The 25268-nt window shown below is 35.5% G+C and overlaps 1 protein-coding gene across 1 annotated transcript in view; it reads left to right on the plus strand.

Annotated features, from left to right (window-relative positions):
- Positions 1-25268, plus strand: part of SLC26A7 (solute carrier family 26 member 7) — a 185938-nt gene that overhangs the window by 109522 nt on the left and 51148 nt on the right. Inside the window, exons 5-10 of the mRNA XM_081258699.1 lie at positions 6132-6284; positions 9484-9566; positions 12259-12406; positions 14435-14548; positions 22550-22627; positions 23803-23898. Coding sequence (XP_081114825.1) covers positions 6132-6284; positions 9484-9566; positions 12259-12406; positions 14435-14548; positions 22550-22627; positions 23803-23898 — 672 coding nt within the window. The remainder of the gene's footprint in view (positions 1-6131; positions 6285-9483; positions 9567-12258; positions 12407-14434; positions 14549-22549; positions 22628-23802; positions 23899-25268) is intronic.

Raw genomic sequence — 25268 nt, forward strand, 5'->3', positions numbered from 1 at the left:
CATCAACACGGTGAAGAATAAACACTATATGATCATCTCAGTAGATGCAGAAAAAGCTTTTGACAAAATTCAACAGCGATTTATGATAAAAGCTCTCCAAAAAGTGGGCATAGGGGAAACATACCTCAAAATAATAAAGACCGTATATGACCAACCCACAGCTAACATCATACTCAATGGTGAAAAGCTAAAAGCATTTCCTCTAAGATCAGGAACAAGACAAGGATGTTCACTCTTGCCTTTATTCAACATAGTTTTGGAAGTCCTAGCCATGGCAATCAGCGAAGCAAAAGAAATAAAAGGAATCCAATTTGCAAAAGAAGAAGTAAAACTGTCACTGTTTGTAGATGACATGATACTATACATAGAAAATCCTAAAAATGCTACCAGAAATCTCCTAGAGCTCATCAATGAGTAAAGTAAATTTGCAGGATACAAAATTAATACACATAAATTTGTTGTATTTCTATACACTGGCAATGAAAGATCAGAAAGAAAAATTAAAGAAATGATCCAATTTACCATCATATCAAAAAGAATAAGATACCTAGAAATAAACCTACCTAAGGAGGCAAAAGACCTGTACTCCAAAACTTTAAGATGCTTATGAAGGAAATCAAAGATGACACAAACAGATGGAGAGATATACCATGTTCTTTGATTAGAAGAATCAATATTGTCAAAATGACTATACTACTCAAGGCTATCTACAGATTCAATGCAATTCCTATAAAATTACCAATGGCATTTTTCACAGTACTAGAAAAAAAAACTTTACTATTTGTATGGAAACATAAAGGCCATGAATAGCCAAAGCAATCTTGAGAAAAAAAACTGGAGCTGTTGGAGTCAGGTTCCCTGACTTCAGACTCCACTACAAAGCTACATCATCAAAATAGTATGGTAGTGGCACAAAAACAGAAATATAGATCAATGGAACAGGATAGAAAGCCCAGAGATATACGAATGCACCTATGGTCAATTAATCTACAACAAATGAGGCAAGACCCTACAATGGAGGAAACACAGTCTTTTCAATAAGTGGTGTTTGGAAAACTGGATAGCTGCATGTAAAAAAATGCAATTAGAATATTCTTTAACAGCATACATAAAAATATCCAAAATGGATTAAAGACCTAAATGTAAGACCGTATATTATAAAACTCTTAGAGGAAAACATAGGCAGAACATTCTTTGAGATAAATCGCTGCAATATCTTTTGGATCTGTCTCCTAGAGTAATGGAAATAAAAACAAAAATAAACAAATGGAATCTAATTAAACTCAAAAACTTTTGCACAGCAAAGGAAACCATTAAAAAAATGAAAAGACAACCTACAGATGGGAGAAAATATTTGTAAACAATGAGAGCGACAAGGGATTAATCCCCAAAATATACAAAGAGCTCATGCAGCTCAATATCAAAAAAACAAAAAGCCCAATCAAAAAATGGGCAGATCTAAGCAGACATTTCTCCAAAGGACATATACAGATGGCTAAAAAGCACATGAAAACTTGCTCAACATCACTAATTATTAGAGAAATGCAAATCAAAACTACAATGTGGTATCCCTTCTCACCAGTCAGAATTGTCACCATCAAAAAATCTACAAACAAAAAATGATGGAGAGGGTGTGGGAAAAAAAGTACCCTCCCACACTGTTGGTGGGAGTGTAAATTGATACAGCCACTATGGAGAACAGTATGGAGGGTCCTTAAAAAACTACAAATAGAACTACCATACGACCCAGCAATCCCACTCCTGGGCATATACCCTGAGAAAACCATAATTTAAAAAGAGTCATGTACCAGGGCTTCCCTGGTGGCGCAGTGGTTGAGAGTCCACCTGCCGATGCAGGGGACATGGGTTCATGCCCCAATCCAGGAAGATCTCACATGCTGCAGAGCGGCTAGGCCCGTGAGCCATGGCTGCTGAGCCTGCGGGTCCGGAACCTATGCCCCGCAACGGGAGAGGTCACAACAGTGAAAGGCCCGCGTATGGCAAAAAAAAAAAAAAAAAAAAAGAGTCATGTACCAAAATGTTCATTTCAGCTCTATTACAATAGCTAGGAGATGGAAGCAACCTAAGTGTCCATCATTGGATGAATGGATAAAGAAGATGTGGCACATATATACAATGGAATATTACTCATCCATAAAAAGAAATGAAATTGAGTTATTTGTAGTGAGGTGGATGGACCTAGAGTCTGCCATACAGAGTGAAGTAAGTCAGAAAGAGAAAAACAAATACTGTATGCTAACACATATATATGGAATATAAGGGGGAAAAAAAGGTCATAAAGAACCTAGGGGTAAGACGGGAATAAAGACACAGACCTAGTAGAGAATGGACTTGAGGATATGGGGAGGGGGAAGGGTAAGCTGTGACAAAGTGAGAGAGTGGCATGGATATATATACACTACCAAATGTAAAATAGATAGCTAGTGAGAAGCAGCTGCATGGCACAGGGAGATCAGCTCGGTGCTTTGTGATCACCTAGAGGAGTGGGATAGGGAGGGTGAGAGAGAGGGAGACGCAGGAGGGAAGAGTTATGGGAACATATGTATATGTATAACTGATTCACTTTGTTATAAAGCAGAAACTAACACACCATGATAAAGCAATTATACTCCAATAAAGATGTTAAAAAAAAACTAAAAAAACTAAAAATACAGTTACCATATAAGCCAGAAATCCCACTCCTGGGCATGTATCCAGAGAAAACCATAGTTTGCAAAGATACATGTGCCCCAATATTCATTGCAGTGTTGTTTACTATAGCCAAGACATGCAAGCCACCTAAGTGTCCATATATAGATGAAAAGATAAAGAAGATGTGGTACACATATACAATGGAATATGACTCAGCCATTAAAAAGAATAAAATATTGCCATTTGCCTCAACATGGATGTACCTGGAGATTATCATACTAAGTGAAGTAAGTCTCATAGAGAAACATAAGTATCATATGATACCACTTACATGTGGAATCTTAAAAAAATGATTCAAATGAACTTATTTACAAAACAGAAACATACAGATTAGAGAATGAACTCATGGTTATCAGTTGGGAAGGTAGAGGGGGAGGCATAGATTGGGAGGTTGGGATTGACTTATACACACTGTTATATTTAAAATTTATAACCAACAGGGACCTACCATATAGCATAGGGAATGCTGCTTAATATTCTGTAATAACCTAAATGGGAAATGAATATTAAAAAGAATAGATACGTGCATATGTATAACTGAATCAGTTTGCTGTACATCTGAAACTAACAACATTGTTAATCAACTATACTCTAATATAAAATAAAAATTAAAAAATATAGACAGAATGAACATCAAAAATATATGTTGAGTGAATAAATAAATGATAACTACAAATCCCCTTCATATGATATAGCTAAGTATTGATAGTGAGAAAAGAGGAATGTGAGTTCTTCCATCATTCTGCTTATTCAAAGTAACATCTATTCCTATTTACAGATTTATTGTTTACTATTACTATGTTAGACCAAATCTTTTATTCTTTCAACAGTATTTATTGAGTGCCTGCTATCTGCCAGACACTATTCTAGGAGTTGAGAATCCATCAGTGAAATGAAAAATGTATTAAGAATGTCCAAGTCAGATAAAAACATATTATATAAGTAATGGTGTGTATGAATGTGTTTGTGTGTGTAAATGTACATTAAGTGCTTCAGAAAAGTCTCCTCTCTAAAGAAAATTATAAAAAATAATATATGTATATGTTGGATAGTCTATTTTCATTCTTTGAAATATCTCAAAATGCATTTGTTTATATATATTGATACTTTTCAATTTATGTCAAGTTATATTAAATGACCAGTTTAAAGAATTACTAATATTATAGTCTCAAACTGAACTAAACTCCTATTTTATAAAACAGATTGGTCAGTTCTGATTAAATAGTTTACTTATTTATCTATACACATATAAGCTATCATTGTTTCTCTGTGGTCTGGGAAATGAATGATGATCTTCAATAGGAATTTTTATCTACTGAAGTGTAGTGTGTGATAACATATCCAAATGACTCGATTTATATTAGAAATGAGAAATGTCAATGTATCTTTAGGAGGCCTAGACCTATATTAAATGAGCATGTGTAAATATATGCATGTGTGTGTGTGTGCACATGCCTGTCCCTGTCCCTATTTCTATCTCCAAATGCCACCCATCTCCTACAAGCCATCTTTAGCTGTGATTTCTCCATGTGGGTCCACATGATAGTCATTAGTATAACTCCTCATCAGCCTATTTTTCTATTGTGTTCTTCGTGCTGGTTGTAACAAGCCTCTGCCCACCCCCATCTTCTTCTGGAGCATCTTGTGCAATGTAATTTGCTCTACAAATTGTAGTTTAGTTCAGACAGACAATAAAAACCCTGGGGGAGAGTTTCTCATTCCTTTCATTCTGGGGTGGCTATTTTTATTACTGCAAACACATGTTCTAGAAATGCACATTACAGCAAATTTGGTATGGCTTGCGAGTTTTTCACATTTCTCTGATTTCTTATACAGGCACTCTCATGGCATACTTTTAATACCATGGATAAAACAGAAGGAATAATCCTCTAAATATTTTTAAATGTTTGGATGTTTGTTTTATTCTTGGCAAATCATCTGAATGATAGTCTCAATTTTATCTTTGGATCATAATAAATCATCAGAAAGCTGTGTATTTGGACCAAATTTTCTTGACATCCCTCTGACTCCATCCACTATAGAATATATTTCTTTGAGTAGCATTTTGGATTTTTGTCCTGGGCTTTGAGTAAGGGGTAACTATGAGAAATGGAACCTGCTTCTTCACTTGCTATAGGAGTTCTGTGAAGAGTTATTATCCACAGCTTAGGCAGAGAGGAAAATTATTGTCTGCATCTCAGATAACCATAATATTGTAGTACCTGATTTTCTTTCCAAGTAGTGTGGAATACTAGAATGCTGTGAAAAGGGTAACAAGTAAAGCTATCTGACCCCTAATTATTCCTTAATGTATTTGATTACACAACCAATTTTTTCTAACTGTGTGGACAAAGGAGATTCTGGATTCTACATTACCCCAATCCCTTTCACCCAACAAGGCTCCATGTTAACTGAGTATATTTTCTTTGTTAGTTTGAAAGAGTTACAGTGTTAATGATAATATTCAATATATAGAATCCATGTTAGATAACCTGATGTACCTCATTTACTCCAGGTATGTTCCTGATCCCTGGATCAGATGGGTTCAATGAGGAAACCTACTGAGCAGAATTTTAGGAGACGCTTAGGAACATAGTCTATATAAATTCTTTTGATATGTTGTCTATATAGTATTTTAATCCAATATTTTTAGTTGTGGTCAAATTATGTTTGAGATATCAAAAAGAGAGGGCAAAGAACACCACCAAGTTGGGCTACTGTAAGAATTGTCTGTATGCTAAAATAAAAACTAGTTTCTATCACTTGAAACTAGACTTAATAAATCAGCTGTGGATGAATAGAAATGAGTTTATAAAAATCAGATTTAACATATTCGAAGAAAAGGAGGAGTTGAGACATTTTGAAGATAAGCATTTAAGGCCTATGTGAAACCTTTAAAATTATACAAGTCATATATCTTTGTAAGAGAAAATTTGGAAGATACAGATTAACACAAATATCTCCTTACACAGAGCTATTAGCTTCCAGATGTATCCATTGATATTTAAAGTATGTGTGTATTTTGATTCTGAGGTTTGAAGAAGAGTGGTGGGGTTCAAGGGATCCTATAGTCCCCTCACTTGCTCTTAATGATTAATCTGCATGTAGCTAATGAGTTTTAGCATCTCCACCCATAAGTGTCTGGGGAGGAGCTGGAAGTGTAGTAGTGTCCTTATGTAGGAAGGAACAAACGCTGAGTTTGGTGGAAGAATCAAGGGCAAAGCAATTTTCTACATGCAAATGAATTATAGCTTGCTCTATATCAGCACTGACTACCCTTCTACGCCCCACCTTTCCACTTCCCACCCCTTCAGCTATTTTTTGCAAAACATCACTGAGTTCATTTGGGGGCCAGATTTTAGTTTTGATATATTGTGGGTGATCCTGAATTTTGTTTGTATTTTTCCTCATTACTGTAGATCTATGCATATGTCTTTGAAAACATCAAGTCTGTGCAACTGGAAGCACTGCTCTTATCCTTGCTGAGCATCGTGGTGCTTGTTCTTGTTAAAGAGCTGAATGAACGGTTTAAAAGGAAAATTAAAATTGTTCTTCCTATTGACTTAGTCTTGGTAAGTATGAATCAACATTTAGCATTCTGCCCTGCAATGCTTGCAGTTGCTGTGGGTAACCTGCAGAGGCTCACATTATTGTCTAAAGTAAGCCACAGCTAATCCTGTCTCTCATTAAAGCAGGGCTAATTTGCGTGGCTATACATTAATGTAAAGACAGGAAATATGTTGAGCCAATAATTTTAAAAAGGAGGCAGACGTGTTTTCAATTTTCACAGATGCTTGTATTTTTTTAGGTAAATAAGAAAACATGTAGCTTAAGATTTTAAATAAGGAGACATTTCTAAGTATGAGACCCAAAAGATCTCTGGCATGATTCTTCTAAAGCAACAAAAAGTGATACCACATCCTATTGATATTTTATTTGTATGGTATGATGCATAGAAATATTATCAACAGACAAATGTCCATTAATGATTGATAAATTTATTGACACAGTTTTTATTGACCCAATTTTGCTTTATTAAAGGATACTCATGATTTTCACTAGCCAGGGCTGATTCTGTAAGATTTTTTTGTTGTTGTTGTACTTGGCAAAGCAACAAATCATACTTTGCTCCTAAGGCTTATGGCATTAAAAAATACATTTTGAAATATTAAGTGCCTCTAATTGGAACTCTTAACTAAACAAAGCATTACATTGAAAATGAAATGTTAAGCCAACCACAGTCTACTAACTTACTTATTATTAATTGGCTTTAGTTTTTTAATGGTCTTTGGATTATATACATGTATATGATAAGTGGTGTCTAAATAATTTCACCTATTGAAATATCCCTTCATTCTGTTGAAATGGTATAGGTTTATGTAAATGTATAAGGCTAGCACATTGGCAACTGTCTCTGAGGGATATGACTTTTTTTCTGCATAACTAAGGTGGATGGCTTCTCTCCATAATTAGGCCTTGTATCATTTGTAGAGATACATATAACATATGTAATCGATATAATGTGTGTGTGCTTGTATATGTGTGTGTATTTCAAATAAGCCAGACAAGTGGAGGGTACTATGATTATTAGTAGTTTTCATGGAGACAACTGTGAAACATATTTTATTCCAAAGTCCTATAGGTATTAAGAAATACTTATTATATCCTGGGAAGCTTGATTATATGTTTCATGAAACCAGAAATTGAAAATAACCTTGGGGAAGAAGAATCTTGAACTCTTTTATTCAATACTGAATAAAACACTGAATAAGACAGTTGTTCATTCAATACAAAAATTGTAAGAATTATCCTTACAAAAAATAAAAGGTACTCCTTATACAGTGTTGCCCCTAATATGTGTAAGACCTAAGGCAAAAATAATAATACAGGCCCAAATACTTAAGAGTTGTAGATCAAAATGTTAAATAAAATAGGTTCTATTTTCCTCTCTTGACTAAAACACCTTAGTGATTACCTTGAAAGTCAGGTTAAAATAGAGAATTCTCCTAATCCTTTGGGTTCTGCCAGAATGTGGCAGCAAGGGGAAAGCCAGTCCCTTGGCCTGCCTCTTCTCTTCCTACTTCAGGTCTATCCCATCTACAGTGGGATTCATAAGTATAATTGTGGATACCCTTGCCCCACAACTGTCCCTTGGCCTTTCCTTGAGCTACACTGGAAGTATAGACCTGAGGAAGGTATTCTGGAAGTAGACTTGGAGCCATTTAGGCAGGAAATTATAGATTCCTGACGATTCAGGGTGTGGTCCAGAAAGAGGAGTCCAGGTTTGAGTTGGGTACCTCCTTTTGCCCCCACAAAACTCCCATTTTATGGGGAGAGCTACAGTTGGAGGATGACCAGATTAGAACCCTGAAAGACCAAGTTACTGACTTAGATTACTTAATTTTAATATTGCCTATGTGTATTAAACACCATGTATTCTTCCATTTTCAATAAGGATCCAGCATCTTGTGGCTATTGTGTATTTTCTTTTACAGCTCACAATATTTCATGAAAATTATTAACAATTAAAATGTATTAATTGGCTTGGAAATTTTTGAATACATTAATACTTCTGATTCCAACCTAATAGTCTGAACTTTTAACTACTACTATATTCTGTAGAAAATACAATTATAGCACAATATCTTATAAAGTTTAAAGTATAACCTGTGGAGTTTTGCTGCCTTTAAAAAATATCCTCAAGGCTCTTTTGCTTTTTAAGTCTATTCGATGTTTTAAAAACTTCTATAAATTGAGTTAAATATCATCACAGAGAACAGAAATACACAGGAAAAATCCCTACAGAATAATATTATTGGGCATTGTTAGATATTCCTTATTTTGCTACTGTGATTCTGTTATATCTTTTTTCTGACCATGTATATGGTAAATTTGTACTTTAAATAGGTAATTAGTGTGTCTCTTTTAAACAAAAAAGTGTAGTATATAAATAGTTATATCAAACTGATATGATAACCATGTGAAATTTACAGCACCTATTAAATTATCAGAAGAATGAAAAAATGTGAAAATGTATGGAAAACATTAAGGTGGCATGGCTGGTAAAAACAAATGCTGAACAGAATTCTGAACATACATTTTAAAGGTGATCATGGATATTTGCAAACACTTGGTTTCACTTATTATATATCATTATATCATATAACTGAGGGTCAGGCACCTGAGACTCCAGGGAGGTAATTTCAAAAGTATCAAGTCTGACACATTACTAACTAGGATATTTTACTTCAAGAAATAGCAAAGCTCAAAATTATTCAAGGAGACTGTAAATCATCATTGATTACTAACCTACATTAGGAATATTGATGCAACATCTTAGACTCTTAGGTGGTTGCTGCAGTGGAGGGAAAACGTTCTGTGTTATAAAGCATCCCTTCATATTACAAGAGATAAGTATTTAGGTTGGATTGTGGTATCTGTACATACACAAGCATGCACGCATGCACACACACATTCCTATAGTCTGTGTTCTGCTCCCCTTCAGAATCAGATACATTTGGGAAGGATATAAGAAAAGTTGTATTATTGTAATGCCATTTATTTTTTGAGACTGCAAATTAAGTGCTGTCAAATTCCAGAGGGATTTTTTGATTTTTAAAATTCTTCTTAGTCTTTAAAAATCTGTGCCACTGCTATATTACTCGAGAAAATCATAGGGCACATGAACAATGTTTACTTTTAAAATAGTTTTTAGATGTTTGAGAAGCCAGGAATAACTTTCTTTTTCTTTTTTCAAATGGAACCACACAGATTATTGCTGCATCATTTACTTGTTATTGTACCAATATGGAAAACACATATGGATTAGAAGTAGTTGGTCATATTCCAAAAGGGTAATGTAATCTTTTTAATTTTTCTTTCTTTCTTTCTTTCTTTCTTTCTTTCTTTCTTTCTTTCTTTCTTTCTTTCTTTCTTTCTTTCTTTCTTTCTTTCTTCCTTTCTTTCTTTCTTCTATCTTTCTTCTTTCTTTCTTTCTTTCCTTCTTTCTTTCTTCTTTCATTTGTTTTTTGATGGAGGAAGCAACTGGGGGTAGGTGGATAAGAATTTCATTTCTTTCAAAGGCTCTCTATGGGACAAAATTCCAATTAATTTCTATTTTACAATGATAGAAAAAAACAGTTCATAATAAAGAAAAAATAACTCCTTAGACTGCTTATCAATTACTTAGGAAGTTGATAACTATTTTATACAGCATCACTTCAGGTAAAATATTTGGAAATTACATGAATATTATTTGAAAAAGAAAGCAAGACATTGAATTTCCAAATTAGAGTCATGCTCTAGGATATAGTCTTCACTATTCCACTTACATATTCCTATGACTATTTTTATTTCACTTAAAACATAGTAAAAATACACAAGCATCATCTGAAATAGCAAACCTACATAGTAAAAATACACAAGCATCATCTGAAATAGCAAACCTATAGGCATGAGTGGTGTACAATCGTGAAAGAGAGGGTGGAAGTGGAGACGAGGACATGTTCCCCACCTGTCTTGAAGCCTTCCTCAGTTAACAAAGAGGAAGATTAACAAGAAGAAGTGTTCACCCTAAAAAGACAAAATGTTGTTCCAAATATAGCCTGAAATAAAATAAAGTCATCTTAGGGGAGAAAGGAGTTGTCTCTTTTAATGGGCTGTACTATACACCAATATTTATAAATTTGGGACAAAGTTAGAGTTGCTGAGTCTTCTATATTTTTATTTTCCAGTCCCAAAGTTTGGCTTCTAACTACATTAAAATGGAGGGACAGTAGAAAAATTCTCAGAGATTAAAAAGATAATTTAAAAAATCCTGTCTTTAGCCTTTATGCTAAAGATATAGGCTAATAGTGATTATTGGAATCAACTTGTGTTTTCTAAAGGCTTCTCTACTTTTCACCTTCAAAGTTAGTTTATTGTTTTTTTCTCTAACTTAGTTTATCATTATTAATAATTAGAAAAGCTCAATTTTTTATGAAACAAACGTTCTTATAGTTTGAAATGGTAGCACTTTTATGTATCATATATCTTAGGGCTTGTAATTGTACAAATCAATTTGACTTGGGGATAAACTTGAGGGGGTGGGTAAAAAAAAATCATGCCTCTCCTCCATCCAGTCTAATTCTTCTTTATTTTGAGTAACATTTCCAGACCCATCTTCTTAAAGAATCATAGAAAAAATATGGCATTGATAAGAAATGGAGCTGAGCTTGAATTCATTTTGTGGTTTAGATACATTTCTCAAAATGTTTTCTCCTCTATACATTGCATTAATGGTACTTGGTCTGGAGATTGTGGGGAGAATTAAATAAAACTGCTAATATGAAAGTGCTGAGCATTCAATTTACATGCTCAGTATTAAATCAGCATCAATTATTTTACCTTTTTCTTCTACTTTTGCCCCAGAGTGTTTTTTTTTTTTTTTAAAGAGGGGAAGTAAGTGTCACAAACCATCATCAGGGATAAATAAACAATGATACTGGGCTCAAGTGGTTTTCAAAAAGACAATGACTGTGTATTAGTTGGAAGAAATATTTTAAACAGTTATTTAAGACTGAGAAACAGCTAACTGTGGTCCTGTATTTTGCAACAGAGTGTAGCTGGACACTTTATAGATATTTTTCTTAACATGTGATACATGGAGTCAAAAAACAAAATTTAACTGAGTACACTTAGAGGTCTTATTGACATTGTTCAACAATTCCTTAATTGAACAGCAACCCATCTAGCAAATCAAAAGGAGCCCTGAAGAGCTGTACAAAATGAAAGGCTTTTATAGTCAGAAGGGGAAGGGCAGGTAAAGGAAGTTTCTAGCAAAGATTGGATTGTTTCAGGCAAGGTCACTTTCCTATGTGAGACAGAAGGGCAATTACGTCGCTAGTGCTGACCAGGTAATTCTAGATTGACTGGCTAAGGTTACATTCCTGGGAAAGGCTGAAACTGCATTTAAATTAGGTATTAATTCTTGGTTTGCTTACATGGGGCTAAGCACAAGTGACTCCATTGTGGGCCTGTTGTCTCTTTTTTAACAATAGTTAAGTGTACTGTGAAATAATCATGTGAAAAAACATAATTAAGATTATAAACTCAATGGAAAATTTAAGGATTAGCTCAAGAATCGTAGCTCACAGTAAACTAGTGTTTGCATACAGCACTGCAGTATTCAAGGCAGGAAATACAGTTTCTAATGCCAGCCAAATAAAAGTTTAAGAAGATTCAATGAAAGAATGCTCCAGATTTGCTTTTGTTCTGATACAGGAAATTTTTGTTGAGTCAAATTTTCTGTGCTATAACCTGATTCTCTGGGAGTGAATGCCAGTTAGATGCACAGAGCTGTCCTTGTGGTGTTCTTTGTGATTTTGCTTTTCTGCTAAATAATGTTGAAAACAAAAGGCTTCTAAGGGCAAGGTTGCTTGGTTTTCTCAAGGATATTTCATGTATTCTATGTAAACTTCAGAGTCATTGTCATAGTTGAATTCACTTCAAGTTGTTACAGAAATAACATGAAAGTTGATGAGTTCAATATGGTCTTTCTTTCAACAGAATTCCTCCACCTAGAGCTCCCCCAATGAACATCCTCTCTGCAGTAATCACTGAAGCTTTTGGAGTGGCACTTGTAGGCTATGTGGCCTCACTGGCTCTTGCTCAAGGATCTGCCAAAAAATTCCAATATTCAGTTGATGACAACCAGGTGGAGTACGCCCCAACTCCTCTCCACACCTCTTCATAGCTATTGTATCACTGTACGGTGTACTCCCAGATCCTGAAAATGTTGAACTTATGAAAAATACAACTTTCTTAGTGTATAACACAAATGGGTAGAAGAAAACAAAAGAAAATATCTAAGTCATTCATAGAAAGGTGAAAATCTGACTTTCTTGGATTGGTTATAGTTCACTCTGTTTTTTAGAGAGGGGCATCTTGATGATTTGGTTTTAGGAGAGAATCTAAATGTATTTATCATTGCATGCTGACTTAAAATTTTGGATTTCAAAATACAAAGAACACTAATATTACTCTTCTTAGTAAAAAAACTAAAGGTTGCAAGGGTCTATTCTTAGAATACCAAGGGATGAAGATTTTATTGAGCATGTTTCTGAATCTACCTCTGCTAGTTTCTTGTCTCAAGCCCTGTGGCCCTACATTTCTGCACAGGTCTCTAGAGATAGCTATGGAATAGTGTTTAGAATGCCAAAGTACCTATATCTAAATCTCACTCTGAAATTGTTTCTGTGCCCCAGTTTTGTCATCTGTAAAAAAGCAGATTTATTCATTCAACAGATGTGTATTGAACACTACTATTTACCAGGTACTGGTCTAGGAACAAGGGATACAATGGTACCTAATGCAGACCATGTCTTTCCTCATCTCAAAACCTCCCAGTGGCTTCCCATAGTACTCAGATTAAAAGCCTATTACCAAGGCTTACAAGGCCATACCTGACCTTGCCACCATCCCTTTTCCTCTATGATCTCATATTTCTTTTATAGTTGTAGCCACACTTACTGCCTTGTTTTTCCTTGAGTTCACTAGTCATGTTTCTAGCTCAGGACATTTGTACTTGCTGTCCTTGTTTCCAGGAATTTTGTACCCTCAGGTAGCTGCATGCCTCCTTTATTCAAATGTTCCCTTCTCAGGGAGTCCTTCCTTGGTAAGCTAAAATCCTAAATTCCAAAATTTTCCACTCCCTTCTCTGCTTTACTTTCCATATTCATCTTGTTTATTGTCAGCATTCCCTCATTAGAACTCCAGTCTGTAAGAGCAGGGATTTTTGTCTGTATTATTTACTGGCAACAGCAGAAGCAGAAAAACATTAGGAGGTTTTTGCAATAATCCAAATGACACTTGATGACTTGGACCAGGATGTAGCAGTGAAGGAGATGAGAAAGGGACAAATTCTGCATTGGATGTGGAAACCATCTGGGAAAAGGGGTAGTCAAGACTACCTCTAAAGCTTTTGACCCAAGCAACTGGAGCTTGAGACAGGGAAGGATGTAGGAGAACCAGGGTGGAAATATATAGAGCATAGCCTGATTAGGTAAGTTTGAGATACCTGTTAACCATCCAAATGAAAATGCTGAGTGGCAGGTTGGTTATGTCAGTCTGAATTTCAGAAGAGTGGTCTAGGCTGGAGATATAAATTTGGGGACTGTCAACGTGTATTTGGGTAGTTAAGAGTAGAGAGGGAAGTGGCCCAATATCTGTGATTGGTTAGATGAGAAGGAACCACAAAGGAGACTGAGAAGTTGTGGCCAAGGAGGTAGGAGAAAACCAGGAGGGTGAGAGGTCCTAGAAGGAGCCTTTAAGGAGGAGGAAGTGAGCAACTGTGTCAAATGCTAATTTTAGGCCAGGTAGGGTAGGAATTAACCATTGGATTTAGCACTGTGGAGGTCATTGATGGAGTGGTGGGAACAAAACCTTGATTCTAATGACCTGAAAGTGGAGAAATTGGCAACAGATACAATAAATACCTTGTACTTCCCTATAAGGTTGTTATTGTTATAAGGATTGAACAATGAAGTGCTTAGAACAGTTTCTGGCTCATTGTAAGCACTCAGTAAATGTTAGCTATTCTTAAAATAATGGTTAAATTATGACCAGTGGAGAGAACAGAAATAGAATACAGAATAAGTCTCATTCCATGACAAGTTTTACCTGTGGTCTCTAAAATTTGATTGTGATTAGGAAATGATATATTCTCCTATTATCATTACTGTAGGAATTTTTGGCCCATGGCCTCAGCAATGTGATTCCTTCATTTTTCTTCTGTATACCAAGTGCTGCTGCCATGGGAAGGACCGCTGTCCTATATAGTACAGGAGCAAAGACACAGGTAAATTTTATTTTCAGCAGGGACAAAAGAACTGATGGGCCTTTACTCTCCTTGGAGAGTGGGAAGAATGAGCTTCTCTCTAAAGTCCTGAGAATATTTTTACTTCTTCAATTTCTTAAAACTAGTATCAAGGAATTCTATCTCTTCTCTTTCTTAGGAAAGATCCTTGAGAAGCTGAATGATTCAACGATCAGACAAAAAAAAAAATCCTGTATTAATTGCAGCTTTATTGTTGTCAATCTTTGAACAAATGCTCCCTCTAGTGGTGTCTCTGATTGTACTTTTTGCTAATCTAACCAGTCAATTTGAAATTTTAAAATTTTTGTTCACTTCCTTTAAATAAAATGAAAACAACTGTATGAAAAATCAGTCCTTGACAATGACATTCCTGTCTATAGAGATGTACATGTATGTAAATGAATAATACGATGTCTGTGCACATTTTGGTTTAAAGAAGCAATTATGTATTTTTAGGAACTCAAATCAATTTGACATTTGAGAACCTTTTATATACTAGTTATTATGCTTGGTACTGATAAGATGTCAATGGTAGTAATAAAGGTGTTTCTGTGATGATGATGATGGTGTTGGTGTTGGTGGAAGCATATATTGAGTTATATGCATGTCATACATTTTATATAAATGAACTAATTTAATCTTTTAGGTACCTCTATAAAGGAGGTGTAATTATTATGCTAGGTTTCCACATGAAAAAGTTGAGGAAAATAGGGTTAAACTAACTTATCCAAGTCACAGAGCTTGTAAGTGGCAGAGCTGGGATTTGAACCCAGATAGATCTACTCCAAATCTTGCATTCTTAACTACTGTTCTATACAAGAAAATTCATGTATATGTTAATTTAATAAATTAACATTAACAGCTAACCATTATAAAACAATTCACATTTATTTTAAATTGGAGTTGAATGAGAATTTATAAAACATTTTATGTGATAATTTAAACATTTATTAGGAGTTTACCTTATATTAAGTCCTTTTTGGCAGTTGTAGAAGAGTAAATTTGAAAAGGATATAGTTCTTGACGTTGGGGGCAAGTGGCCAGAGAAAGATGGGTAAATGAACATTAAAATATTGTGTAAAATTAACTAATAAAATTTGATGAACGTACCATGGAGCAGAGGGGAAGCAGCAACAAATTCTGAATCTATAATAATTTGACATATTATTGCCACAACTCATCATCAAAGATGTGTAATTCTTATTCAACATTGTTTTACATGACAATTTGATTGATTTTTACACAGTTCGTGATTTAAAGCATAAGTTCATCATGTGTATTGGCATAAACATTTTTGCAAACTCTCACATACTTGTAACCTAAATTTGAATGTTTAATACATAGTGTACTCAAGTATCATTCCTTACTCTGGAGACCCTTCTATCTATAAAATTCTAGGACTCTATAGTGGTTTCCACCTAGTTTCTTACAAGGATGAGTGTGTTAGATTTCCTTTCATCATTTCTGCATGGTATTCTATTCATCAGACTTCAGAAGAAACAAAAGGTACCTAACAAAACACTGGTTCAGGGAAACAAAGCTTGGCAGCACAGTATTTTCATGCTGTTCTGCTGTTGAGATTGTCGCTAATCTGCTCAACAATTCCCATTAAATTGCACAGAGAAGGAATCTGATTTAATGTGCATATCCAAATCGAGGATGCTTTCCCATGGTATTCATTTTGGCATTACAACTATTAAGTTTACGTGGAGATAACTGACATGATTTGAAGAAGGCACTGGGCAAGCCAAGTCTTAAAAGTTTTGTTCTAAATAGGCTGTGAAACCAGTTTTCTATGTGACAAGACTTCACAAAGCACTCCATTAAATAACTCTGTCTCTCATAGGTACTAGATTTATACCCAGTAAGTTAATCTAGAAGAATTAAAACCCTTCAACTTTTAGGCTAATAATAGCCAATCAAAGTAGCAGTGGGAACCACCTTGCATTTGTCAATTATTTCACCAACTGATTCTTTCTTGTTCAGAAACACTATTAGTATTTCTGTAGAAAGATATCTTTTAAAATACAAATATGATCTTGTTACTTCCTCCTAGAGCCCATAAAAGGTTTTGCATAGGTCTTAGAATTCAGACCTTTATGTTACCAAAACTGAGTGCTTCCCCCTACAGCCTCATCTTGGACTCTTCTCCACCTCAATCTCAGCTCACCAGTCACAGCTCCTCCTTCTTCGTGGGCTCCAGTGTCTATTCCTTTTGTCTCTGTTGTTGCCTCCTCTAAGTTAACTCCTCCGATCCTTCAGATCTCACTGACACTTTTGGGTCAACTGTGTTCTTTTCTTCAGAGACTTTAGCTCTGTTGGACATTAAGTGTTCATCAGTGTGATTATATGATTGATGTCTGCCTTCTGCTCTTTACTTCAGCTCCTAGACAGCCCATGTCTACTTTGGTTCACCATATCCTCAGTGTCCAGCCCAAGACTTAACACATAGTAGGTGTTCAATAACTATGTGTGGAAAGAATTAATGAAAAATGAAAGTATCTGATAATTATAAAGCTAGTCAATTTTGCTGATACTTTTACCAAGTCCAAGCTTGCTCTGCTCACCGCACGACAGGCCAATAAATTGGGAGACAAGGTGTTGAGGCAAGGAATAGCGACTTCATTCAGAAAGATGGGCGTCTGAGAAGATGGCAGACTAATGGAAATATTCAATTTCTCAGATCTTCCTCTTGATCTGGAATTTGACCAGTATTTGGGAGACATTTCATGACCAAATTTTGTCCCACAGCACTGGGAGGCTCATCCCAGGTCAGGCAAAATTCTTGTTGATATGCCACTCCAGGTGTTAATTTCTGGATTAGGACCTGTTGATAATTAAAGATTCTCTGAATCCTCTGTCTTTCTAGTCTATTATGATCCAAGAAATGTTTTCCCTTATTGCTTCTTCCCATACTTAGAATCATACTATTACAATTATTCTATAAAAGTCATAAATGTGATCTGTTTCCTCAGTATGTTTAACCATCATCAATTTTGTTGGAGGCCTGATTACACACTGTAAGAGACAACAATCTTATAAAATAAACAGGATATAAGTAATGCAGGCAGTAACACTGACAAAGTCATAGTGCAGCAGGAAGACACAAAGCATAAACAATTTGGAATCAAAGAATAAGCAAAAACAATGTTTAGTATAACTGGTTGTAATCCAGTTACAATAAACCATCAAGTCCACAGGAGAGCCAACTGGAGAAGCCAAATTGAGGCAGGATTAGGTAGAGAGAAAAAGATAAATGTTTCGTCTTTGTTTACAAGCGTATACTTTATCAACTTGTAGGTCATAACATAAGAGAAAAGGTTTTTCTGGAAAACAAAGGTTAAGGCTAGTATATTTCCCAAAGTCATATAGTTATAAATCATATTCACCAGTTCATTCAGTCCCATGTAATTAATTCCTGTTGATCTGGATGAAGTAATCAGTTCATCCAGATTTGTCATTTGTTACCCAGTCTAGTGGTATTATCTAAAGGCTATCAGAAACATATTTGTTTTAAAAAGTTCCTTTTTATGAGCCTTCTTGAAGATGTGGCAGTTTTGCAAATCATCACCTAAGCTGTCTATGAATGACAAAAGTCTTAAAATGGCAAGGATAAAGATCTGATTAGAATTCTTCTTGGCAAAGAAGCTTATCCAAGTTGTTGTGACATACAGCATTTTAAGATAACAACTAAAAGTATAGCATTATACCAGAACATATGCAAATTTCAGAAACTTTGTATAATTTTTAGAAAATCTATTTTAATAACATTTGTTCATACCATATAATCTGAGGATGCTTATTGCTCATTTGACAGTGCTTTCCATGTAATTTAGCATACCAACCAATTCTAGTCAGTTTAATATATATATATATATATATATATATATATATTCTTCCTCTGAAGTGCCTTAGGGTCACAGTTCCCTGGCCCCCCAAAAAGGAAGAAAATCCCAACCAACGCTTCACCACAGGCAAAACCAATGCAGCAAGGAAGGATACCCTGGTGTTGTCACACACGAGTCCTGTTATCAAATCAGTCTCTCGGGGTCACAGTTCCTCAGCCACAAAAAGGAAGATTCTGAACCAATACTCCATCAATCTAAAAGGGAAGAACCCCAACCAATGCCCCATCGGAGATAAAGCTGAATGAATGACCAAGGCTAGTTCAAAAGGGAAAATCCCAATCAACGCTCCACCACAGGTGAAACCTATGCAATAAGGAAGGCTCTCTGGGGGCCCTCTGAAGCATCCCAAAGCTAGCTGAAGTCAAAAGAACTTTAATTAGAATTTGATAGGAAATTCATCCAAAATATCAAAAAGCTTTTTCTTAAAAAGCATTTGGTCAGATAGAATATTTAAGAACAAATACAGCTCAGTTAACGGCAAGATAGTTCACACAATATGTTATCAAAAGCATCATTCTAAGTAAACTTGTTCTCTTAGCAGAGAGGAGCTAAGTCTGGTCCTGCACCAGTCTACCTTTAATAACAAAATCCATTTACCCAGTTAAGTTTAAAATAATCTCAGTCTGACCATGCATAAAACTCCTTTTTACTCAAAACATATGTCCCACTTTCCTATTATATAGTGAAAGATTTTTTTAAAATTTTAGTAGCTTTAATTATATATTTAAATTAGAGTCCCCAACTCTTAAAAACCTTAATTTTTAGTGAAAACCAAGTGACAAGTAATAGCTACCAAAATCTGGAGACACTATTTTAGATAATTTTCAGAACATAATTATTCCTATAGCATTTATCTGAAAGCTTTTATCTCATTTACATTTAAAATTTCATCCTATCAAGTTATTTTCCTTGCAACAGATGTAATAAGGTCTTATTTCATTCCTAGGTACAATAAAGTATTATGCTTAATATTAATGACTCTAAAGACATGTCTATATTAATTAGATCAACAAGCTTAAGCCACCTCAGTACCAGATATCAGCTTAATGTTGAATATTTTCTAGATCACATGAACCCCAAATTCCTTCTGGCCAGTTTTATATCCCTGAGTATTTATATAAGTGCTTATTTTTTTTTAAGAGCAAAACTAAACAGACAAATCACACAAAGAAACATACACACACACACACTCACAAAAGAGAAGAAAACAAAAAAGGAAGAGAGCAACCAAACCAATAAACAAACCCACAAATGAAAAGAAACACTAAAAACTAAATTAAGATAAACATAAAACCAAAAATAAGTCAAACACAGAAATTAAACCCCATGTCCACAGTTGCCCCCAAAGTCCACAGTCTCAATTTTGGGAACACTTGTTGTCTATTCAGGAATTCCACAGATGCAAGGTTTACCAAGCCAATTGTGGGGATGTAATCTGCTGCTTCTGAGGCTGCACAGAGAGATCTCCCTTTCTCTTCTTCTGTCGCGCAGCTCCTGCAGTTCAGCTTTGGTTTTGGCCCTGCCTCTGTGTATAGGCTGCCCTCAGGTGTCTCTTCCCCACCCAGACAAGACAAGGTTAAAGCAACGGCTGATTAGGGCTCTCGTGCTCACTCAGGCCGAAGAGAGGGAGGGGTACGCTAGTCACAATTGTGATATGGGGAATGCCTGCGGTGGCAGAGACCCGTGTAAGGTTGCAACAGCCTGAGGTGTGCTGTGTGTTCTCCCAGGGAGGTTGGCCCTGGATCATGGGACCCTGGCAGTGGTGTGCTGACAGGCTCCCAGGAAGGTGTGGGTAGTGACCTGCACTTGCACACAGGACTCTTGGTGGCAGTGGCAGCAGCAGTAGCAGTCCGTGCCTGCCTTTGTGTCTGAGATGATAGCCGCGGCTTGCGCCCATCTCTCTAGCTCACTTAGGCGGTGCTCTGACGTCTGTGGGCACACAGAGCAGGAAGCCCCTCTCCTTGTGCACCCCAAAACAATGGTCTCTTGCCTCTCCAGCAGGTCCAGACTTTTTCTCAGACTCGCTCCTGGCTAGCTGTGGTGTACTAGCCCCTTTCAGGCTGTCTTCACGCAGCCAACACCAGTCCTCTCCCTGGGTCTGACCTGCAAATCCCAAGCCTCAGCCCCAGCCCCCACCCACTGGTTGGCACCGATCCTCTGTGTGGGAATCTCTCCACTTTGCTCTCCACACTCTGTTGTGCTCTCCTCTGACACCCTGAAGCTCCCCCTGCCCCACCAGTGAAGGGGCTTCCTAGTGTGTGGAAACTTTTCTTGCTTCACAGCTTCCTCCCAGAGGTGCAGGTCCCATCCTGGTTCCTTTGTCTCTCTTTTTTCTTTTTTCTTTTGCCCTACCCAGGTAAGTGGGGATATTCTTGCCTTTTTGGAAATTTGAGGTCTTCTGCCAGCGTTCAGTAGGTGTTCTATAGGAGTTGTTCCACATGTAGATGTATTTTTGATGTATTTGTGGGGAGGAAGGTTATCTCCACATCTTAATCCTCCACCATCTTTGAAAGTCTTCCTCATGCCATTGTCTTTTGATATGAAGTGCGCCTTAGTGGTTGGTGTCTTTTTCTTTCCACATAAACATGGATATACTGAGTCACACGGGTATCTGAATGAATCCTGTAATCTGCCTTCTGACAACTAGCTCTCTCCAGTCTAGTGGAGTTACAGGCATAATATTTTGTTATTTAAAAATTATTATCATGTAAAATCACCAGTTACTCCTAAATAATCAGTTTAGTGACAGTTTTGTGTACTATAACTTCTTTTATGGACAATCTTTGGTTCTCTAATGACTTATTTCCCACAGAAGGACTTTTCCCCCTTTATATGCTGGGGAGTACTGTAGATGAGCTCCACTAAATATGGAAGGAACTTGTATCAAGCTTCTTTCATTTAGTTTAATGGTCTTGAGTTTCATCCATGCTGTTGCATGTATCAATAGTCTGTTCTTTTTTATTGTTGAGTAGTATTCTATTGTATGGATGTCCCAAAACTTATCTATTCACCAATTGGTGGACAATTCAATTATTTACAGTTTTTGGTATTTATGAATAAAACTGCTATAAATATTTACATGTAAGTATTTTCATAGGTGTATGTTTTCCTTTCTCTTAGGTATTTCTGGGTCATACATAACTTCATAAGAAGCTGCCAAACTGTTTTTGAAGTGGCTGTACCATATTGAATTACCACTAGTAGTGTCTGAGATCTCTAGTTGCTCTGAGTCCTTGCCAGCTCTTGCTATTGATTATTTGTTTATATATTTATTTTTAGCCACACTAATGGCTTTATTTCCTTTGATTTTTCCATAAAGATATTTTAGGTATCTTTTTGGTCCTGTGAAAGACTTCTTTCCTCTTGTTAAGCTGACGGTTTGGCTAAATGTTTCTATTAAGACATAAGCATTTGCTTATGTGAAATTTGTTCTGCATTAAGTGGAGCATAGCTAGGAGTGAGCTGTTTTGAATTACCTTTTGTCAACAAGTTGAGTTGGTTAGAACACAATACTAATGACTTTTCAGGATTAATAAAATTGTCTGTTTCACTGCAGAGACTGCTTCCTTAATCCCATATAACTGTTTCATATTAACAAAGGACTCCAACGAAGAGAGTAAAGGCTTCTGTGGAAATTCGTCATCAGCACAGAAAAACCCTAAGCTGCATATTCAGTTATTACCCAAACAACTAGGAAACGACTAGGAGAAGGGGGACCAGGCTGAACAACTATAGGCTAAAGGACTTTTAGCTGAAATGTCATTTGTTTGCTTCACAAACAAACAAAAAAGCCATGTTGTGATGTGTGATAAAAGTTGATAGTGTCCTATTTCTTTGTTTAGAATTGTTTTTTTTGTCATTGCTGACTTAATTTGATTGCACCAGTTTGTCAGCTCTCACATTTGGGTTTCTTCAGCTACAAAATATAGATGACAGTCTATTTAATTTAACAATCATGTGCCAACATTTTGTTTCTTCTTATCAAGAAGAACAAAGAATTATCTTTTTTCCCCCTATAACTTTGGAATAATAAGAAAGTTCAAGCTTTCTTTTTTGTCTGTCTTGTATTTTACAGGTGGCTTGTCTAATATCTTGCATTTTCATCCTGATAGTCATCTATGTAATAGGACCCTTGCTTTACTGGCTGCCCATGGTAAGTAGTGCTTTTTATTATTTACTTGTAAACTTTACTTTTAATGAGAATCATTGTATTTTAAAAATTTCTTTGAAGAACAACCTCAATGATCCTAAATCTGAAACCTTATGTGACATAAGTAATGGCTGAATGGAGGAAAGGTAGAAAGAGCCCACATTTGATGGGGAAGATATGGGAGGGTACCATGGTTGTTTTCTAATTCTTAGGCTTTTGTATAAAAATTACATCGTGGAATTAGATTTATTCTGTATTAATTTGGAAGGTGGAACTAGGCAATCTCTGTTATAAGAAGTACATACCATTCTTTTTTTTTTTTTTTTTTGGCTGTGCCATGTGGCATGCTGGACCTTAGTTTACTGACCAGGGATTGAACCTGCAACCCCTGCCATGGAAGCACAGAGTCTTAACCACTGGACCATCAGGGAAATCTGTTATAAAAAGTAGACTTTGGAAAAATTTTATGAAATTTGTGCTCTTAGAAAATGCATGTTGGACAAGAGAGTAGGCAACAAAATGCATCTTGCCACCCTTGATGCATGGTTATAAAAAGTTACTCAGAATATTAGTACACATGTTTACCTTGCTTTTCAGAAGCCTGGGGAACTAGAGTGATGTGAGTAAGATCCTGGTCTTCAGAGATCCAGAGACAGTGTCAGTCCTTTCTTGTTCTAATTCTTCATTCATGTAATAAGAATAGATCACTTTCATGAGAGGATCTCCCAATAACCAAGTTCACTTTTCAAGAGAGTTATAAAGGTGAAACCAGAAAATTGATACTCAAGACAATTGTAAAGAAATATATTATATAAATATTTAATTTTTGCAACAAACAGATTTCAAACAAAAGGTAGTGAATAATTATTATAAAGTTAAGAGGACATTCACCCTTATAACATTCACCCTTATAATTCACTACTTTTCTTTTTCTTTCTTCCTTTTTTTTTAGAATGCCATAACATGTACCCTGTGATTTTCTAGAGTTGCTATTATATTCCTAAAGTACAATAATAGGTTAGTTCTAAACAAAATGAATATTACTTCAGTCTTCTAAATGGTTATTGCTTTTCTTTAGTAAGTACTTCAAAGACAAAGACATAAAAATACCATGATTCTTTTAAATTTAGATTAAAATCTTTATCTTGCATCTTCATCAACTTATTTCTTATTTGTAGTGTGTTCTTGCAAGTATTATTGTCGTGGGACTGAAGGGAATGCTAATACAATTTCGAGATTTAAAAAAATATTGGAATGTGGATAAAATTGATTGGGTAAGTAGAAATTTGATCTAAAATTAATATCTTTGGCTTAAACACATGTTACAAAATAAACTTTAATAGTTCCATTTGCAAAAAAATAGTTTTAGCCATTTGAGACTTACATTTTACAAGCTATCTTTTTTCAAACTCAATAAAAATATGTAAATGTAAAATGTCTTTATAAGAAACAGAAATGGAATTCTGTCAAATTTTGATTGATGTGTTTAAGAACTTTTAAAGAAATGCTAGCTAACTTGAGTGGTTTGGGGATTCCCAGTTTCCATTATGAATTGATTCTGGAAGTGAAGTTTATCAAAGAATAGCTAGTAGAAATATGACTATTCATAACATATATGAAAAACCAGCATTAATTGCTAAGAAATGTATGCTGCATTAATATAGGGTAAACATATTAATAGTGACCATATTCATTCTAAATACAAAGAGTCTCATGAATTGTTTTATAATGGGTTACATTGAGATGAGCATTATGTTAATAGGATATTGCTAGGAACAGATTAAATTATATTGAACAATGATAAAATATGAATGTTACTAACATAAATGTTTAATATACTTGTTCTAGAGAAATGTTTCTATGCATGGACATCCAAAATTGTCTCCCTCTCCTATATGGGTAAATTATGTCATGAGTAGCCTCTGTTTAGCTCTATTATGGCATTTACCATATTGAAACGCAATTATTTATGTATTCTCCCTCCTTCAGAGCCTTTGCTCTGAGAGACTTTGGAGGATTACTTATGCTGACACGTACTTTAATAATACTCCTCTTAAAAAGAGTAATGTACTACAATGTTCATTGCAGCACTATTTACAATAGCCAGGACATGGAAGCAACCTAAAGGTCAATCGACAGATGAATGGATAAAGAAGATGTGGCGCATATATACAATGGAATATTACTCAGCCATAAAAAGAAATGAAATTGAGTTATTTGTAGTGAGGTGGATGGACCTAGAGTCTGTCATACAGAGTGAAGTAAGTCAGAAAAAGAAAAACAAATACCGTATGATAACACATATATATGGAATCTAAAAAAAAGAAAAAAAGGTTTTGATGAACCTAGGGCCAGGACAGGAATAAAGATGCAGACATAGAGGATGGACTTGAGGACATGGGGAGGGGGAAGGGTAAGCTGGAACGAAGTGAGAGAGTAACATTGACATATATACACTACCAAATGTAAAATAAATAGTGGGAAGCAGCTGCCTAACACAGGGAGATCAGCTCGGTGTTTTGTGACCACCTAGAGGGGTGGGATAGGGAGGGTGGGAGGGAAAGGATATGGGGAGATATATGTATACATATAGCTGATTTACTTTGTTATACAGCAGAAACTAACACACCATTGTAAAGCAATT

The sequence above is a fragment of the Mesoplodon bidens genome (genome assembly GCF_964165515.1).
Source record: "Mesoplodon bidens genome assembly, chromosome: 16".
Taxonomy (NCBI): domain Eukaryota; kingdom Metazoa; phylum Chordata; class Mammalia; order Artiodactyla; family Ziphiidae; genus Mesoplodon; species Mesoplodon bidens.